The 20,970-nt window shown below is 43.1% G+C and overlaps 1 protein-coding gene across 1 annotated transcript in view; it reads right to left on the reverse strand.

Moving 5' to 3' along the window:
* LOC148476841 (uncharacterized) overlaps positions 1-18,994 on the reverse strand; it is a 223,941-nt gene extending 204,947 nt beyond the window's left edge. The window contains exons 1-7 of the mRNA XM_088457572.1: positions 18,855-18,994; positions 12,944-13,093; positions 11,560-11,751; positions 11,359-11,437; positions 11,142-11,239; positions 10,638-10,989; positions 8,719-9,957 (exon numbers count right to left, since the gene is read on the reverse strand). Of these exons, the coding sequence (XP_088313698.1) occupies positions 8,719-9,957; positions 10,638-10,989; positions 11,142-11,239; positions 11,359-11,437; positions 11,560-11,751; positions 12,944-13,021 (2,038 nt within the window). The 5' untranslated portion in view covers positions 13,022-13,093; positions 18,855-18,994. The remainder of the gene's footprint in view (positions 1-8,718; positions 9,958-10,637; positions 10,990-11,141; positions 11,240-11,358; positions 11,438-11,559; positions 11,752-12,943; positions 13,094-18,854) is intronic.
* Positions 18,995-20,970: the final 1,976 nt, after the last annotated feature.

Below are 20,970 nucleotides of genomic sequence, written 5' to 3' on the forward strand. Positions count from 1 at the left end.
ATCGCTTCCAGGACCCCACACGTAGAAACTATCAGAGATCACACAGCAGTGATAGTCCCTGGGTCCAAACAATTGATTCCAGGATCCCATACAGTAGAAGCTAATCACAGAACACACAGCAATGAATAGCGTATAGGTCCTTGCAGAATTTCCAAAGTATAAATCCACAGAACTGGTGATGCATTCCACTAGTACCATGGCAGAGCGAGGCCTCTTAGCCAAAGTCAGCGACTAACATGTGGAGTTGCCTTCAGTGACCTGTTTTAAAATCTTCCAATTTCCCACGATATTGTGACCTCCCAGGGGGGGTTGCACCGTGTCCTGATTGGTGCGAGTCCCTTATGCTGTCACTTTCTCCTACCTCCTCCGGATATTACTTCCCTGACGAACACCTGCTGGGATGGTTCCGTTCAGTCTACCAGGTTCACGTGAAGCACAAAACAGGCAAATGGAAGGAGGAGTAAATCCTGAGCGTCCCCTGGGGAGGTGGGAATTAACTTAGAGGGTCTTTTGTTTTGGGAGGTGTCACCTTGCTCTAACACAGACATATGGACCAGGCTAACATCAAGGCTTATGCAGTATTAAACATTTCAATAACTTACATTATTACAGTACATAATAGACATGCTAATGAAAATGTGTGTCCTGAGAATGATCACACATACACTAGGAGACGGTAAGTTGAACACAAAAGGACTAAAAAGTAAATTGATCTCTGCAAGGACTGAGATGCTGCCAGTACATTTGTAACACACATCTCATGTCCTCACACTATACTATACACTACACGGGAACCCCGGTATCAGTATACTATACACTACACGGGAACCCCGGTATCAGTATACTATACACTACACGGGAACCCCGGTATCAGTATACTATACACTACACGGGAACCCCGGTATCAGTATACTATTCACTACACGGGAACCCTGGTATTACTATACTATTCACTACACGGGAACCCCGGTATTACTATACTATACACTACACGGGAACCCCGGTATTACATACATTACACTACATGGGAACCCTGGTATTACTATACTATACTACATGGGAACCCTGGTATTATTATACTATACACTACACGGGAACCCCGGTATTACTATGCTATACACTACACGGGAACCCCGGTATTACTATGCTATACACAACGCGGGAACCCCGGTATTACTATACTATACACAACGCGGGAACCCCAGTATTACTATACTATTCACTACGCGGGAACCCCGGTATTACTATACTATACACTACGCGGGAACCCCTGTATCAGTATACTATACACAACACGGGAACCCCGGTATCAGTATACTATTCACTACATGGGAACCCCGGTATTACTATACTATACACAACGCGGGAACCCCGGTATTACTATACTATTCACTACGCGGGAACCCCTGTATCAGTATACTATACACAACACGGGAACCCCTGTATCAGTATACTATACACAACACGGGAACCCCGGTATCAGTATACTATTCACTACATGGGAACCCCGGTATTACTATACTATACACAACGCAGGAACCCCGGTATTACTATACTATTCACTACGCGGGAACCCCTGTATCAGTATACTATACACAACACGGGAACCCTGGTATCAGTATACTATTCACTACACGGGAACCCCGGTATTACTATACTATTCACTACACGGGAACCCCGGTATTACTATACTATTCACTACACGGGAACCCCGGTATTACTATACTATACACTACACGGGAACCCCGGTATTACTATACTATTCACTACGCGGGAACCCCGGTATTACTATACTTTATACAACGCGGGAACCCCGGTATTACTATACTATACACAACGCGGGAACCCCGGTATTACTATACTATTCACTACGCGGGAACCCCGGTATTACTATACTATACACTACGCGGGAACCCCTGTATTACTATACTATACACTACACGGGAACCCTGGTATTACTGTACACTACACAGGAACCCCGGTATTACTATACTATACACTACACGGGAACCCCGGTATTACTATACTATACACTACACGGGAACCCCGGTATTACTATACTTTACACAACACGGGAACCCCGGTATTACTATACTATACACAACGCGGGAACCCCGGTATTACTATACTATTCACTACGCGGGAACCCCGGTATTACTATACTATACACTACGCGGGAACCCCTGTATTACTATACTATACACTACACGGGAACCCCGGTATTACTGTACACTACACAGGAACCCCGGTATTACTATACTATACACTACACGGGAACCCCGGTATTACTATACTATACACAACGCGGGAACCCCGGTATTACTATGCTATACACAATGCGGGAACCCCGGTATTACTATACTATACACAACGCGGGAACCCCAGTATTACTATACTATTCACTACACGGGAACCCCGGTATTACTATACTATACACTACGCGGGAACCCCTGTATCAGTATACTATACACAACACGGGAACCCCGGTATCAGTATACTATTCACTACATGGGAACCCCGGTATTACTATACTATACACAACGCGGGAACCCCGGTATTACTATACTATTCACTACGCGGGAACCCCTGTATCAGTATACTATACACAACACGGGAACCCTGGTATCAGTATACTATTCACTACATGGGAACCCCGGTATTACTATACTATTCACTACACGGGAACCCCGGTATTACTATACTATACACTACACGGGAACCCCGGTATTACTATACTATACACTACACGGGAACCCCGGTATTACTATACTATACATGGGAACCATGTTATTACTATACACTACACAGGAACCCCGGTATTACTACACTATACACTACATGGGAACGCCGGTATTACTATACACTACACGGGAACCCCGGTATTACTATACACTACATGGGAACCCCTTTATTACTATACACTACACAGGAACCCCGGTATTACTATACTATACACTACATGGGAACCCCGGTATTACTATACTATACACTACATGGGAACGCCGATATTACTATACACTACACAGGAACGCCGATATTACTATACACTACACGGGAACCCCAGTATTACTATACTATACATGGGAACCCCGGTATTACTATACACTACACGGGAACCCCTTTATTACTATACTATGCACTAGACGGGAACCTCGGTATTACTATACTGTGCACTACACGGGAACCCTGGTATTACTATACTATACACTACACGGGAACCCCAGTATTACTATACTATACATGGGAACCATCGTATTACTATACACTACACGGAAACCCCGTTATTACTATACTATACACTACACGGGAACCCTGGTATTACTATACTATACACGGGAACCCTGGTATTATTATACACTACACGGGAACCCCGGTTTTACTATACTATGCACTACACGGGAACCCCGGTATTACTATACTATGCACTACACGGGAACCGTCGTATTACTATACACTACACGGGAACCCTGGTATTACTATACTATACACTACACGGGAACCCTGGTATTACTATACTATACACGGGAACCCTGGTGTTATTATACACTACACGGGAACCCCGGTATTACTATACTATGCACTACACGGGAACCCCGGTATTACTATAATATACACTACACGGGAACCCCGGTATTACTATACACTACATGGGAACCCCAGTATTACTATACTATACACTACATGGGAACCCTGGTATTACTATACTATACACTACATGGGAACCCTGGTATTAATAGGTTGGGGATGGGATACTTGCGGTTCGGATGCTGGCGGTCAGTATACCAACAGTGGCATCCAGTCAGAATCCCGATGCCTGGAGGTAAGTAAACTAATCCCCACTCAGCCTCCTCCTTGTACCTAACCTAATACCATCAGGATGTCAGCGATGATTCCGGTGCTGGGATTCTGACCACCAGCATCTTACCGCAGAGCTGCCGACTACATCCCAATATAATAATGGTTACAGGTCTCCCTCATTCCCCCCACACCCCGTCCTTTCCTTTATACACAAGTTATAACTAAACAGCAGTGAGGCAGAATTTTCTACATCAGTCATTTTATTGCAAGTTTATAAGAATATAGTTTCCTCCTGTAGTAACACTTGGAATGTTATTTATTGAATATTTATGACTATTTACTATAATATTGTGTTATTGAAAACAGCAAGAAAAGCAGAATATAAAATGAGCAGCTGCTGTATCCTGCAAACCTGGGGGCAGACACACAAGCAGCAGATAATGTGGGTGGTGCTGGAAATATGTAACTAAAGAGTGAGAATGGTAACAGCAGCACAGAGTATGTCAGCTCATATAACTCCATTACAACTATGATCAGACAAGACTGACATGGATACAGCTAGGTAACAGAACAGAGTAATGATGTGAGGCTCCCGGCATACTGGTGTAGTGACTCTGTGCTGTGCACCTGTATATAGATAACAGATCATACATCCAACGCTCAGAGATGTGCAGCATCCTGGTATTTTCCATCAGGTGGGGTCTGTACGTATTAGGAGCCATCCATGAGGAATAGCTGTCCTGGCTTTCTCTCTTTGGTATAATATGGTCCTTACATTAATGATGAGAGTAACATCCTGCACATAATAGTCCTGTAATGTCCAGTTACTCATACAGAGCAATTCCTGTTATTATTCATGGCTTGTGTACAATACGTCATTTCTGTATTACTCATGTATTATAAGCTGCAGGATATGATACTCGCACAGTGCTGTCATTCCCTCCATGACACACATACAATAAAGATGACATATTACACTGGGTGCCGAGGATATAAGATCGGGGTGAGAGTACTCGCAGGTCCTATTTTCACATTAGATCTTCGCTATAGCTGAGCAATTTTCAAATTAATGAAAAATTATAAAATTCTATTATTTTCTCCATTTGAAGTATGTCGTCTCTTTATGGATAGTTCTAAAAGGAGCTTAAAATGCATATTACTGCACAATGGGAATACATTTGTATCGATACCTATCGGTCATTCAACAAAACTTAAAGAGCAGTATGAAAAGTTAGTCTTGCTGAATTACTTATTCTCAGCATCACTGGTCTGTTTGTGTCGATTTAAAAATGGTAAAAACATTCTTCTTGGGCAGCAAAGTGGACAGTCGTGCAAAACAAAAGCACTGGCAGCAAACCGTATGGCTTCCAAGAGAAGTTCTAACTGTAGGAGAAGCCAACATCATTCAAGAGCCCTTAATTGGCAGGAAATAAATCATACTGCCGCCTCTCCATATCACACTGGGTCTAATGAAACAATTTGTAATAGCATTGGACAAGTCAGACGATTGTTTCACATATATTTGTCCAACATTTCCATCTCTTAGTATTGAAAAATTAAAGGCAGGAATTTTTGACGGCCAACAGATATGGAAACTGGTGAAGGATCCAAATTTTACCACATATGTGACTGAAACCGAATCTGAAGCATGGCTGAGTTATGTGTCATTCAAAATGTTATTCAATCACAAGGCAGACAACTATCATGAATTAGTCCACAACATGCTAAAATGTTTCGAGAAAGTAGGTGTCAACATGAGTATTAAAGTACATTTTTTGTACAGCCATTTAGATCACTTCTCGTCCAATCCAGGAGATTTAAGCGAAGAATAGGGTGAACGGTTCCACCAGGATATTCAGGTAATGGAAGAAAGATATCAAGGAAGGTGGGATCGTCACATGATGGCCGATTACTGTTGGAGTCTGCAGAGGGACTGCCCGCAACAAGAACACAAAAGAAAAGCCTACAAAAAACGGTTCTCATAGATTCCTAACATTTATGTATGTAATTATCCTGAGTCTTTTTATAACATTTTACGAATCAAATTTAATCAGAATAAATAAAAAATATCTTTTTAACGATGTTTAACAGTTTAATATTTATAAAAAATGATATTTAAGACATATGCATATCTCAAAAACTAGAGCAAACTGAAAAATAAGTATGGCATATTCATGATCAGGAGCACAAAATTAATCGAAATTGACTCCCTGTAAATCCCTGGCAACAGATTTACTGTTCCCCAGTGTTATCTAAGACATATGTACCAACAAAATGCTGATATATACCATGATAGGAGGTAATAACAGGACAGGCCAGTGTATCCATGCAGGTGCCCATCAGAGAGAAAATCCCCAACACCAGAGCGGTGTCACAGTGTCAGGAGACAGGAAAGAGGGGCACACGTGTAAGACAAAACCTTTCTTGTTTGGGTATGAGAAATGGACACTAAGACAGTCACAGTATAAAGATACAAAAAGCAAAGTTAGGATAAAGCTAAAACACAAAACAATAAAAACTACATAACAAGAACCTGGGAATAGGAAGAGCTGGTGCAACCCCAAAATATACCTATAATCACCCCAATATATATACCTATAATCACCCCAATATATACCTATAATCACCCCGATATATACCTATAATCACCCCAATATACACCTATAATCACCGGTACTTAAAGTGACAGAGTAATACGGCCTTATGTCAGTTTATATCCAGTTCTGAATGAATCACAGTAATTATCTGATTAACCAATACTGACCCGGCTTATGCCTGTGTTTGTTCTTCTGTGGCCCTGACCTCGGTTCATACCCAGGTCTATAGCTGACTGCCCTGTCCCTATCTGTTATTTTCTCCTGCCAGCTGTGGCCTAGTGTGACCAGCCCGTGAGACACAACTCACCCTCATTCAGAAACCTCTATACTTCCTTCTGGTAACATCAGTGTTTCCACTAAATCCCGTCTTACAGCAAATCAATAGATCTTATATCTAGGCCATCACAGAACATGTGCACCACCGAGAGGACAACTGGAGTCTATTCCAGCTTTACTAACAATGTACAAAACATTTAGGTCAAAAAGTGTGGTAAATACTAACAAGCGCCACACGCAGCTGTTACCCCACATGGACGTCAGACAGGTCCATACGGCGTTTGGTTTTCTTGTTACCAAACTCTTTGAGCTCATATATTTGTAGGTGTATAACAAAGCTTGTATTGTCCTTTCTGTGATTTCCTCACTACCAAATAATCTTCATCTCCTGACCCTGCACATTACTGGTGGTGTCACCACTGTAGGAGGTGAGACAGTGCAGGACATACTGAGGACAATCTGTACTGATCCTACTTATCCTGTGATGTCCCTGTATTATTCCCCCATTACTACGTACCCTGCTCACATCTGTATTCTGCTGGGGATATCGGGAGCCTGATGCACCTAATGGACATTACTGTTAGTGGTTTATACCAGGACCAGCAGCTTCCTGTGTCCCAAAACAAGTTACAGTATGTATACATTAAATATATGATCATGATTTTAATGTTCATATCTTTTGGAACAGTGTAAATAGTAGGTTAAAGAGGATCTAATTAGAAGGAACCAGACATCAGACTGCTGTAAGTAGATTAGAGATCCATTTACCAGGAAACCCAACCAGAGAACACTGGATCCAGTGAGATAAAAATCAGAGGTTATAGATGTCATTATATCGCCCATCTTACCCAGTCACTTACAGCCCAGTCATCACATGATGTCATAGTTTCCCACTTCCCATATTACATCCCCAGCACATTGTCATGATGACAGATTAGTTATGTTCCTATATTACATCATGTGGTCTTGTTACTGCACAAATAGGCCAATAGCACAATAATAATCTAATACAGAGCTTCCCAAACTCCCCCATTACAGGCCAGGGTTTAAGGTTATCCATGATTGAGTCCAATTGGTTAAATCAAATTGACTGAGGTATTAGGTGGCCTGTGCTCAAGCATGGATATCCTTAATACCTGGCCTGTAATAGAAGAGTTTGGGAACCTCTGATCTGATAGAATAAGGAAACTAAAAGCCATTACATGAGGAACCTTTTAGAGCCCTATGTTAGTGACATCCGTGTGGATATATAATAAAGTGTAATATATTAGTATATAGGGGCTGATTCAGCAGAGGACACAATGACGATAATTACGCAGATAGAGCGAATGTTTGCCATCACACCTGCGTATAAGTCATACTGCGCACACACAGCGATCACATCGCGATTTCGGACGCACAGAAGAATACATCACATAGTGAGTGGCAGGGTGACAGCCACTCACTATGTGGGGGGGGAGGTAACGGGTGGATGGACAGAAAACGGCAGACGTGTCTGTCCGTGTGATCGCCATGTCATGGGCGTGTCTGTCCGTGTGATCGCCATGTCATGGGCGTGTCTGCCCGTGTGATCGCCATGTCATGGGCGTGTCTGTCCGTGTGATCGCCATGTCATGGACGTGTATAAATTAGCCATAGCGATGGCAGCTGCAGCATGAGACCTCTCTGCGTGTCAGGAGAGCTGCAGTGTTTGCGACTGGTCAGACCTGATGTAAATGCTGTGTGACTGCTTAATGTGCGGCGATGGTACCGATGATTACACAGGAGTGCGACGGATAATAATGAGAAGGCAGCAGTGGGCGTGGTTATGGCGGCTGTACCTCGGCATTAGCATATATTAGCAACTGCGATCTGTAAGAGACTCCAGCTGCATTTGCTTCTGAATCAGGCCCATAGTGTGATCATGCAAATGTCATTTATCCTTCATCAAGCAGGGACATCAATCTAGGCAAACATTGTATGTATGCTTGTTCTGATAATTCCCAATTATTATTTCAGTACTGCAAATATCGCTGCAATTTCTATATATTTCTAGACGCTCACACACATTGTTTTTCTCCTGTGTGATGTCTCTGATGTTTAACAAAACTTGATTTATATGTAAAACATTTCCCACACTCAGAGCATGAAAATGGTTTCTCACCTGTGTGACATCTCTGATGTGTAATAAGACCTGATTTCTGTGTAAAACATTTCCCACACTTAGAACATGGAAAAGGCCTTCCAGCTGCATGAACTCTCTTCTGATGCATAGAAAGACTCTTGTGCTTAGTAAAACCTTTCCCACACTGAGAACATGAAAATGGTTTCTCACCTGTGTGACTTCTCTTATGTGTAATCAGACCAGATTGCTGTGTAAAACATTTCCCACACTCAGAGCATGAAAATGGTTTCTCACCTGTGTGACTTCTCCTATGTTTAACAAGATCTGCTCTCTGTGCAAAACATTTCCCACACTCAGAACATGAAAATGGTTTCTCACCTGTGTGACTTCTCTTATGTATAATAAGACACGATTTCTGTGTAAAACATTTCCCACACTCAGGACATGGAAATGGTTTCGCACCTGTGTGACTTCTCCTATGTTTAACAAGATCTGATTTCTGTGCAACACATTTCCCACACTCAGGACATGGAAATGGTTTCTCACCTGTGTGACTTCTCAGATGTCTAACAAGATGTGCTTTCCGTATAAAACATTTCCCACACTCAGAACATAAAAAAGGTTTCTCACCTGTGTGATGTCTCTGATGTTTAACAAAACTTGACTTATATGTAAAACATTTCCCACACTCAGAGCATGAAAATTGCTTCTCACCTGTGTGACTTCTCTGATGTGAAACAAGATCTGATTTCATTGTAAAACATTTCCCACACTCAGAACATGAATATGGTCTCTCACTTTTGTGAATCTTTGTATGTCTAGCAAGATCTTCTCTCAGTATAAAACATTTCCCGCACTCAGAACACAGAAAAGGCCTTTCAGCTGCGTGTACTCTCTTCTGATGTAAAGAAAGACTGATCCGCTTTGTAAAACCTTTCCCACATTCAAAACATGACAATGGGTTATCACCTGTGTGATCTGAACTATTTGTAACGCAACTGGGATTATCTTCATGGTTAGAGGGATCAGATGATATATCTGCACTATGAGATGTTGGATGTATACTAAGAGTAAAGGGGTTTTCTCCTGGAGAGTCCTGTGAGAAGTTATTATCGTCTAGGTCAAAATCTTGAGATAATATGAGACGTCTCCCCGAGTTATTCCTGCTGCTGTGTCCATCTGCTGGGAACAGAATTATATGGCAATTAGCACTCCTGCAGAACTATACCATACTGTATAACTATAATAAGATGTGCCCAGCTGTACCCCATCTCCATATTGTATAACTATAATAAGACGTGCCAGGCTGTATCCCATCTCCATACTGTGTAACTATAATAAGACATGCCCGGCTTTACCCTAACATCTCCATATAGTCAGTGACTTCATCAAGTATTTGCTGATGATTGTCATGAGGAGGTATAGGTGTAGGAGTAACACTGGCCGGGGAGTAGTCCGTAAAAAAGACAAATCTCCATCCCAGCATAGGTCATACTAGCTGCATCCTGCTGTTTCCTCACACTCTCCGTATCTCCATCTCAGTACGTGTAACAGAGTGCAGGCATGGTTTATACATTATCACACACACAGGTTATACTAGCGGTATTCTACTGTGATCTCCATCTCAGTATCTGAGATACACCAGAGAGTGTAGAGAGGAGACTGGTCAGATCTCTGGGCTGGTAACACAGAGTGACATGATGTGAGGGGGAGAGCAGGAGTATAATAGGGGCTGATGGCTCCCGACTCCCCCACTGGGCAGATACATTTACTTTATTAGTTTGTACTGACAGAGAAGGGTGTAAGATAAGAAACTGAACAAGGAGAATGTGACTATTCTGTAATAAGTGTTTATTACTCACCTGTGCTGATATCTTTAGGGATTTCCTCTGTCTTAAGCTGCTGATTGCCCCACGCAAACATCTCTTCTTCTCCCTCTATATCTTCTGCCTTATTATCAGTCACATACGTCTCTTCTTCTCCCTCTATATCTTCTGCCTTCATATCAGTCACATAGGTCTCTTCTTCTCCTTCTATATCTTCTGCCTTTATATCAGTCACATACGTCTCTTCTTCTCCCTCTATTTCTTCTGCCTTCATATCAGTCATATAGGTCTCTTCTTCTCCCTCTATATCTTCTGCCTTCATATCAGTCACATACGTCTCTTCTTCTCCCTCTGTATCTGCTACCTTAATATTAGCCTGAGCTGCACCCTAAACAAAAATTGTTTTGGTTTTTTAATAATGTTTGATTTCATTAATTGAGAATAGACAGTATAATATCAGTGCATAAAACACACACAGCTTCTCTACACATCATATAGTGAAGGTCAATGTGGTATATTGGTGAGACCCGAAATATCTACCTGATGCTCGTGTGGGGTCCTGTGATTCTCCTCTGTACAATCCTGTAAATAATGAAGACGAGGACATCTCTCTGGGAAATTTCTGTTACTGGGTTCATCTGTAGGAGACACACAGTGACTGATTACATTGTATATATGTGAATATCAGGTGATGTGTGTATATAGGGGGCCCCCATACCTGCTCTCCCCTGTACAATAAATGACAGTCTCCTCTTACCCAGTGATGTGAGAGGCCGGTGATTCTCCATCATCACGTCCTTGTACAGACCCCTGTGTTCCTCTATATACTCCCCCTCCTGCATGGAAACATAGACAGTGACATCCTGACACCTTATAGGTACCTGACACACAATGATACAGTCATCACCCAGACACATCCCCTGGTGTTACTGTATAATGTCCCCTTCCCAGCAGTCACCTCTCTAGTCAGCAGCTGAATGATCTTGTTGGCGAGTTCCAGGATCTTCTGGTCATTGTGTCTCTCATGTATCAGTGACTGAGGTGGAGGCACCGTGATGGGACTCTGGGTCCTGCTCAGTCCTCCTGACACACGGGGTCGGCTGCTGGGTGTCTCATGCTCATCGGATGTCTTCTTTAGTACTATATAACCCTTTGTATTGGGGGAAACATGGAAAGGTCACTTAAACTCCATTTAAGTGAGACTGTTTATTCAGGTGTTCATTTTACATAATATACAAGAAAACTATTTTACAAATACTTGTCTTGTAACAATCTCCTATATACAGGAAAATGAAGAGTATATAGTACATCCTGCAGGTCAGACATCTTTTGGTCAGTGACAACAACATTCTGTGAACAATATACTAAATCCAAACTCTAGTTAGGACTGTGGGACTGAAACTATATCTGAGACTGGCTCCTTGCTGCTCGGTTATTACTATAGATAAAAGTGATGTCACTGTGACACTCCCAGATCCCCTCACCTCCCCAGTCATGTCCCTGTATATTACTATAGATATAAGTGATGTCACTGTGACACTCCCTGATCCTCTCACCTCCCCAGTCATGTTCTTGTATATTACTATAGATATAAGTGATGTCACTGTGACACTCCCAGATCCCCTCGCCTCCCCAGTCATGTCCCTGTATTATTACTATAGATATAAGTGATGACTGTGACCCTCAGATCCCCTCACCTCCCCAGTCATGTCCCTGTATTATTACTATAGATATAAGTGATGACTGTGACCCTCAGATCCCCTCACCTCCCCAGTCATGTCCCTGTATTATTACTATATATATATTGGTGATGTCACTGACTCTCCCAGACCCTCTCACCTCCCCAGTCACAGCCCTGTATTATTACTATAGATATAAGTGATGTCACTGTGACACCCCCAGACCCTCACCTCCCCAGTCACGTCCCTGTATTATTACTATAGATATGTGATGTCACTGTGACACTCCCAGATCCCCTCACCTCCCCAGTCATGCCCCTGTATTATTACTATATATATTGGTGATGTCACTGTGACTCTCCCAGACCCTCTCACCTCCCCAGTCACAGCCCTGTATTATTACTATAGATATAAGTGATGTCATTGTGACACCCCCAGACCCTCACCTCCCCAGACACGTCCCTGTATTATTACTATAGATATAAGTGATGTCACTGTGACACTCCCAGATCCTCTCACCTCCCCAGTCATGTCCCTGTATTATTACTATAGATATGTGATGTCACTGTGACACTCCCAGATCCCCTCACCTCCCCAGTCATGTCCCTGTATTATTACTATAGATATAAGTGATGTCACTATGACACCCCCAGACCCTCTCACCTCCCCAGTCAGCACGTAGATGATCTCCAGGGTAATATGTAAGATTCTCTCAGTCCTGTGACTCCCGTCCTTGTCCATCCTTAGTGAATCAGTGAGAATACAGAATGTGTGACGTGTAATAAAGACTCTGGCTCCTCACAGCAGGACTATCTACAAATAAATATAATAGACATCACAGAGAAGTAACACAGTCAGACATGTAACACTGAGTGATGTGCACTTGTAATTCTTCTTTTTGTGTTTGCAACAATAGTCTCCACAGGTAGCACCTTCCAATATATATATATTTATTCAGGGTGTGCAGTCTAAGGCCCTTTTCTACGGACTCTATTTAGTGCGCTCCTAAGCACACCTGAAGGCATGAGGCTCCTTCAGCCAAAGCTAGCACCCCTTCCCACCTGTCCCCTATTGCTTTTAAGCAGGGATCTGGCATTTTGACTGCACTTTAGTAAGAGGCACAACCTAGGTAAGTCCTACACATTTCTATACTGAAGTGCACTATAGGTTGATTTTTGGGGCGTGGGTCCCCTGGATTGCTTTGGTTGGGCTGCTTCAGGGCATCGCATTATAAAACACATTTTTCCTTTCTTGCATTTTTAGCACCTTTATTGTTTGTTTTATATGTATTATTTTCACATCTATATTTTTCACCTTACTATATGCAGCAGTAGCTGCTCTTATCTATCTAACACCTTTTTACACTTCACCTTTCCTCATTAGAGTGATGACCTGGGGTGGCTCAGCTGGGCCTGTTTGGGGGTGTCCTGTGCTCTGGATTTCAACCCCAGTATGTTAGGGACCTACCCTCAGAGGTTACCAGGGTGCGGTGGGTAGGCCCATAACCATGGTCATGATTATGCCAAAACCTCTATTTATTTATTGCAAAATGTATTATATATAATTAGTAATGTTGGAGTTGTGCACTTGTAATTCTTTTTGTGTATGTAACACTGAGTGACCAGTAAGTCTCCCCTTTCCCCCCAGCCATAGAGCCCTGGTCAGTGTCTGTCAGAGGTTCCTGTGACCCAGCCCCATAAGGCTCCTCAGAGGCCATCACACAACGCTGTACTGTATAAGGTTACACCAATGCTCCTCTCCTGGCCGGGGGTCTTATTCCTCCCAGACACATATTTGGTGCAATTTGCTCCACGTGAATCTTTTACAAACACATTAATTAGGGATGTTGGGAATTTTTTACTTTTGTTTTACATTCATTCCAGAAACGGAGAGAATCTGTGACTATACTGAGGTCATACAGGTAACAGGGGTGTGAGGGGAGAGTACACAGGAGAGCAGAAGGGGTGCAGATATGGGGAGAGGGGAACTAACGTAGGAATACAGACACAACAGGGGGTGTAACAGCTGTACAGAGGTGTCAGTAACACAGGTTAGGGGGAAGGGAACAGAAGAGGTTAGTAACACAGGGGAGGGGGAAGGGAACAGAAGAGGTTAATAACACAGGGATAGGACAGCAGGCAGCCCAGGGGACACACAAAGGGTTACACAATACAGAATCCCATCAGGCACTCTGCACAAATGATGAAATGACAAATGACCGCACCTCAGATGTATGTTACATGTGTGACCAGCCTGCCGGCCGTGTGTGTGCAGCGTAGGGTGGGGTGAGACATGTCCTGGGGGATAATCAGTGACACTCTGAGGATCTGGGGACTGTCACAGCCACTGGCTGTCTCTGAGAGAGTCTCTATTGCTCAGGATAACAAGACGCCCTGACAGACAGTCTCAGCTCAGGGAGTCAGGGGAAATTGTGGTTGTGCTGTCAGGTGTTATTATATAATAGGAGTGAGGTAAGAGTATATAATAATAACACATTACATTTATTATAGACAATAACACATAAAACAAACCAATGCACTTAGAAGTATAATGTCAGTCTCTCAGGTGTAGATCTCTATGTTACAAGGAAATATAGTTACACACCCAGTAACTGTGCAGAGAGCTCCTGTAACAGAGTATTAGGATTGTAGTAATACGTTTGTACATAGTGACACAAGGTATAAATGTCACATTCCTCTGACTCTAATCATTACCAGCCTTATCATATCTTAGAATACCTGTATCAGGAGTAACCAAAATTAAGTTTTAACGCCATTTTAATGTTCAGTGCTCTCAGTTGGTTTTGCAACATATACAGATTGTGACATAGTCTAATATATGTCAATATGTTTTAGAATGCTAACTAGTTAGCTATTACAAATGTATTGCTATGAGACAATGTATATATTAAGCCTGTGTCAACATAGTTTTACCTTCAACTACACACCATAAATGTACTCCATTCCTATATTCATAATTGAGGCAACAGTGCCCCCTACTGTCTGTTGATATTTCTGTGTATTGTGAACGATGACCTTTATACCTTATAAAATGCCTATTCAGGAGTTATTTCTCTCAGCATCTAGCCTATATAAGCTGTACTGTGTCAGTATAGAGAGAGCCTTATTCCTGGAACCACACTGACCGCAGAAGTCCCAGGACGTATGAAAATAATCCAGTCTCTAGATGCTGAGAGAAAGGCTCCTGGATTTTGCTGATGTGATTGCTGTATCTACTGAAGGAATAGACAACTGTAGCTAATTCTTATATTACATTTACACTTTTATATTCAATTTGTTTGTTTAAGTATCATTTCTGGGAATCCACCCATCTGGGATCTTTTAGATTGAACCCACTTGTAACAATACCCAACTTATAATGTAAGAGCCAGCTCCTCTCAGGTGAGGTCACTCTCAGTCCTGCTCCCTCTCCGGATACCGGCAGTAAGTTACCGCTGCCCTGCGCTGCCTATGAACGAGATGCTATTTATTCACGCTCTATACCAGTGACTTGGACGGAGGACAGACCCGCGGCTATACTCAGCTGCCCCGGACACCGGCAGCAAATAGCCTTCCGGCATTAAGGATATCACTGGCCCCGGTGATCCTTACCAGCTCCACACTGAGGGCCTGATTCAGAGCCGGACGCTCTGAACGAGCGCCCGCTCTGAATCAGGGCGTTTTTTTTGTTGCGGCCTCTTGCATAGCTGTGGGTTACCACCCACAGCTTATGCGAGCGGTCATGATGATGGTCACGATGGTCAAGACCATTGCGACCATCGGGCTTGCGACGAGACCGTTGCGGTAGGGTCTCGTTGCCGCAAGCCCCAGAGTGCTTTTGGCTCTAACAGAGCCAAAAGCACTCCCACTGACATCACTTGTGATGTCAGTGGGGCTGGCCCCAGACGGTAGGCGTTCCCATGGGAACGCCTATGTCTGGGCAGCCACGCCCCCGGCCCGCCCACCAAAGAAGGCATGCTGTCACTCAACATCGACAGCACGACCCCTTTGGTACGAGACCTGGAGCGCTATCCGGGTCAAGCGCATGCGCATGACAGAGCCGGCTCCGTCGTGCGCATGCGCACTGGCCATCATCGACCCGCTTGCGAGCGCATAGGGTCTGAATCAGGCCCTGAGGCAGGTGCCAACGGTGGGTGCATATGTACGAGCTGGACCCACAGCTCTCACCAGCTGCACGTACACTGCAAGCACCTGAGGAGAACAGGTAATCCTGCACAGTGCAGCAAATCCGGATTTACTAAAACACACACACACACACGGACTGGTGAGTGACCTGTGGGGGGGTGCGCAGACCGAGATAAAGACCCTGGGGGTCCTACAGATCCCGGATATATCATTACCCGTAGAGTACAAGCTGACAATAAGGACACATCATTACCCGTACAGTACAAGCTGACACTATGGACACATCATTACCCGTACAGCACAAGCTGACAATACGGACACGTCATTACCCGTACAGTACAAGCTGACACTAAGGACACGTCATTACCCGTACAGTACAAGCTGACACTAAGGACAGGTCAATACCCGTACAGTACAAGCTGACAATAAGGACACGTCATTACCCGTACAGTACAAGCTGACACTAAGGACACGTCAATACCCGTACAGTACAAGCTGACAATAAGGACACGTCATTACCCGTACAGTACAAGCTGACAATAAGGACACGTCATTACCCGTACAGTACAAGCTGACAATAAGGACACGTCATTACCCGTACAGTACAAGCTGACAATAAGGACACGTCATTACCCGTACAGTACAAGCTGACAATAAGGACACGTCATTACCCGTACAGTACAAGCTGACAATAAGGACACGTCATTACCCGTACAGTACAAGCTGACAATAAGGACACGTCATTACCCGTACAGTACAAGCTGACAATAAGGACACGTCATTACCCGTACAGTACAAGCTGACAATAAGGACACGTCATTACCCGTACAGTACAAGCTGACACTAAGGACACATCATTACCCGTACAGCACAAGCTGACAATAAGGGCACATCATTACCCGTACAGTACAAGCTGACAATCAGGACATATTAGTAAGGTCTGCTAATAGGACAGTCTGTGATCTCTTCGCCAAAAAAAAAGGCAAAAATGAAAATACCTATTTTTGGCTAAAAAAGTGGGGGTTTCTTTCAGAACCCTTTGGACACCCCCTAATGATAAATTACCACCAACATTTTAGGTAAGTTGCGTACTTTGTCGAAAAATGACTGCTCAAATCTTGGGTGTAAAAAAAATAAATAATTGAAATTGGTATTAACGCATTGGGTCTGATTTTTCGGGGGGCGGTAACGATGTGTCAAGTGTTTTAAACATCACATGCGATCGCAGCAGGCGGTTTTTTTTTAAAATTGCATTTTTACGACACAAAAATATACTTGCACCCATTTTAAAGTACCCCCCAATTTTACATGGGACAGAAATTTCTTGGAAAAAAAAGCTGTCTATAGTTTTAACAATTTTTTTTTAAACCCAAATGTTGCGCAACTTATGAAAATTTTTGGGTTAATTTATCATTAGGGGGGTGTCCAAAGGGTTCTGAAAGAAATCCCCAAATTTTTAGCCAAAAATAGGGATTTTGCATTTTTTTTTCTCCTGATCTGGGATGGAGAAAACTTTTCTCCAGCTTTTCTTCTCCATTTTCGTCTGTTTTTTGGAGAAACTCGACCACTTTCGACGCTTCTTTTGCAGAAAATCAGACAATTTTGCTAATGTCGAAAATTTTTTTATTTTCGCCACTAATTAAATACGGCCCTTAATTGGTGTTTAACTATATTTTCTTGTAGCATAAAGATATACACCTCAGAGAATGACATTATACTTCTAAGTGGATTGGTTTGTTTTATTGTCTATAATAAATGTAATGTGTTATTATTATATACTCTTACCTCACTTCTATTATATAATAACACCTGACAGCACAACCACACGGTTGCTTATAATTAGGGCATCACGGTCGCCCTTAGGAGGCTGCTGACCTGTCTTATTGCACATTTGGGTGTAATACTGACCTCTGGATGGATACTGGCGCTAATTATACCTTACTAGTTACAGCTCAGGGAGTGCAGCCTTATATCCTTCCCCAGCTCTTGTTATGTATCATCTGGTATACACAGTACATACGTGTTATACCTATTATGTGTTATTCCCTGACCTCTCATTACTGTTATTATTACTCTGCAGCTGCTGCTATAACAGGACACCACAGGCTCCTCCCCTGTATAATAATAATAACAGGACAACACAAGCAGCTTCCCCTGTATAATAATAATAACAGGACAACACAAGCAGCTTCCCCTGTATAATAATAATAATAATAACAGGACACTACAGGCTGCTCCCCTTGTATAATAACAGGACACCACAGGCTGCTCCTCCTGTATAATATTAATAACAGGACACCACATGCCTCTCCCCCTGTATAGTATTGCAACACAGGCCGCTCCCCCTGTAAAGTAGGACACCACATGCTGCTCCCCCTGTATAGTAGGACACCGCAGGCTGCTCCCCATTTATAGAAGGACACAGTTACCTGCTGCTGCTGAGTGTCTGGACAATGGATGAGTCGAGATCGCATTTCCTGTGCATAGAACGCACGGCAAAACCCTGATAGCAGAGTGGAACGCATGGACCGGAAGTAGGGTGTGATTGGCTGGGTATTGGTTCGTTCCCGTTGACGTCATCAGATTGCATCAGATCATGTGATCAGACATTAAGTTCTTCTTTTATTGGACCGTCTCTCCTTCCCTTCAGTGCGGTGATTGGCAGCAGCGAGTAGCCAATCAGGCGTCACAAAGTAGGAGGGACGTCCTGTAACTAGTAGCCACCTGCACCTACCGCTCACAGCTTCATCACTAGAGTGACAGATTATATAGTCTAATGGTGTCCTCATGTACGGTGACCGGCGGCCATATTCTTATAGTCTCCCAGTCACAGAGCAGAGGGGGCGGGGCCACAAGGGATTTAGCTGCCATTTTGTCATAGACATTCCTGACAGCCAGAGCCAGGTAACGTGTCCTGTATATATTATATTATTATTATATAGGGGGGAGGGGACTGTACAGTGATATATGAGGGGGGATAACACAGCTCCCAGCACACACTGATATGTGGTATTATTATTATATAGGGGAGAGGGGACTGTACAGTGATATATGAGGGGGAATATAGCTTCCAGCACACACTGATATGTGATATTATTATTATATAGGGGAGAGGGGACTGTACAGTGATATATGAGGGGGAATAACACAGCTCCCAGCACACACTGATATGTGATATTATTATTATATAGGGGAGAGGGGACCGTAAAGTGATATATGAGAGGGAATAACACAGCTCCCAGCACACACTGATATGTGCTATTATTATTATATAGGGGAGAGGGGACTGTACAGTGATATATGAGAGGGAATAACACAGCTCCCAGCACACACTGATATGTGGTATTATTATTATATAGGGGAGAGGGGACCGTACAGTGATATATGAGGGGGAATAACACATCTCCCAGCACACACTGATATGTGCTATTATTATTATATAGGGGAGAGGGGACTGTACAGTGATATATGAGGGGGAATAACACAGCTCCCAGCACTCACTGATATGTGGTATTATTATTATATAGGGGAGAGGGGACTGTACAGTGATATATGAGGGGGAATAACAGCTTCCAGCACACACTGATATGTGATATTATTATATAGGGGAGAGGGGACTGTACAGTGATATATCAGGGGGAATAACACAGCTCCCAGCACACACTGATATGTGGTGGTATTATTATTATATAGGGGAGAGGGGACTGTACAGTGATAAATGAGGGGGAATAACACAGCTCCCAGCACACACTAATATGTGGTATTATTATATAGGGGGAGAGGGGACTGTACAGTGATATATGAGGTGGAGTAACACAGCTCCCAGCACACACTGATATGTGCTATTATTATTATATAGGGGAGAGGGGACCGTACAGTGATATATGAGGAGGAATAACACAGCTCCCAGCACACACTGATATGTGCTATTATTATTATATAGGGGAGAGGGGACTGTACAGTGATATATGAGAGGGAATAACACAGCTCCCAGCACACACTGATATGTGGTATTATTATTATATAGGGGAGAGGGGACCGTACAGTGATATATGAGGGGGAATAACACATCTCCCAGCACACACTGATATGTGCTATTATTATTATATAGGGGAGAGGGGACTGTACAGTGATATATGAGGGGGAATAACACAGCTCCCAGCACACACTATGTGATATTATTATTATTATTATATAGGGGAGAGGGGACTGTACAGTGATATATGAGGGGGAATAACACAGCTCCCAGCACTCACTGATATGTGGTATTATTATTATATAGGGGAGAGGGGACTGTACAGTGATATATGAGGGGGATTAACACAGCTCCCAGCACACACTGATATGTGGTGGTATTATTATTATATAGGGGAGAGGGGACTGTACAGTGATATATGAGGGGGAATAAAACAGCTCCCAGCACACACTGATATGTGGTATTATTATATAGGGGGAGAGGGGACTGTACAGTGATATATGAGGTGGAGTAACACAGCTTCCAGCACACACTGATATGTGGTCTTATTATTATATAGGGGAGAGGGG

The sequence above is a fragment of the Taudactylus pleione genome, unplaced genomic scaffold (assembly GCF_031769625.1).
Source record: "Taudactylus pleione unplaced genomic scaffold, aTauple2 ptg000768l, whole genome shotgun sequence".
Classification (NCBI taxonomy): Eukaryota; Metazoa; Chordata; class Amphibia; order Anura; family Myobatrachidae; genus Taudactylus; species Taudactylus pleione.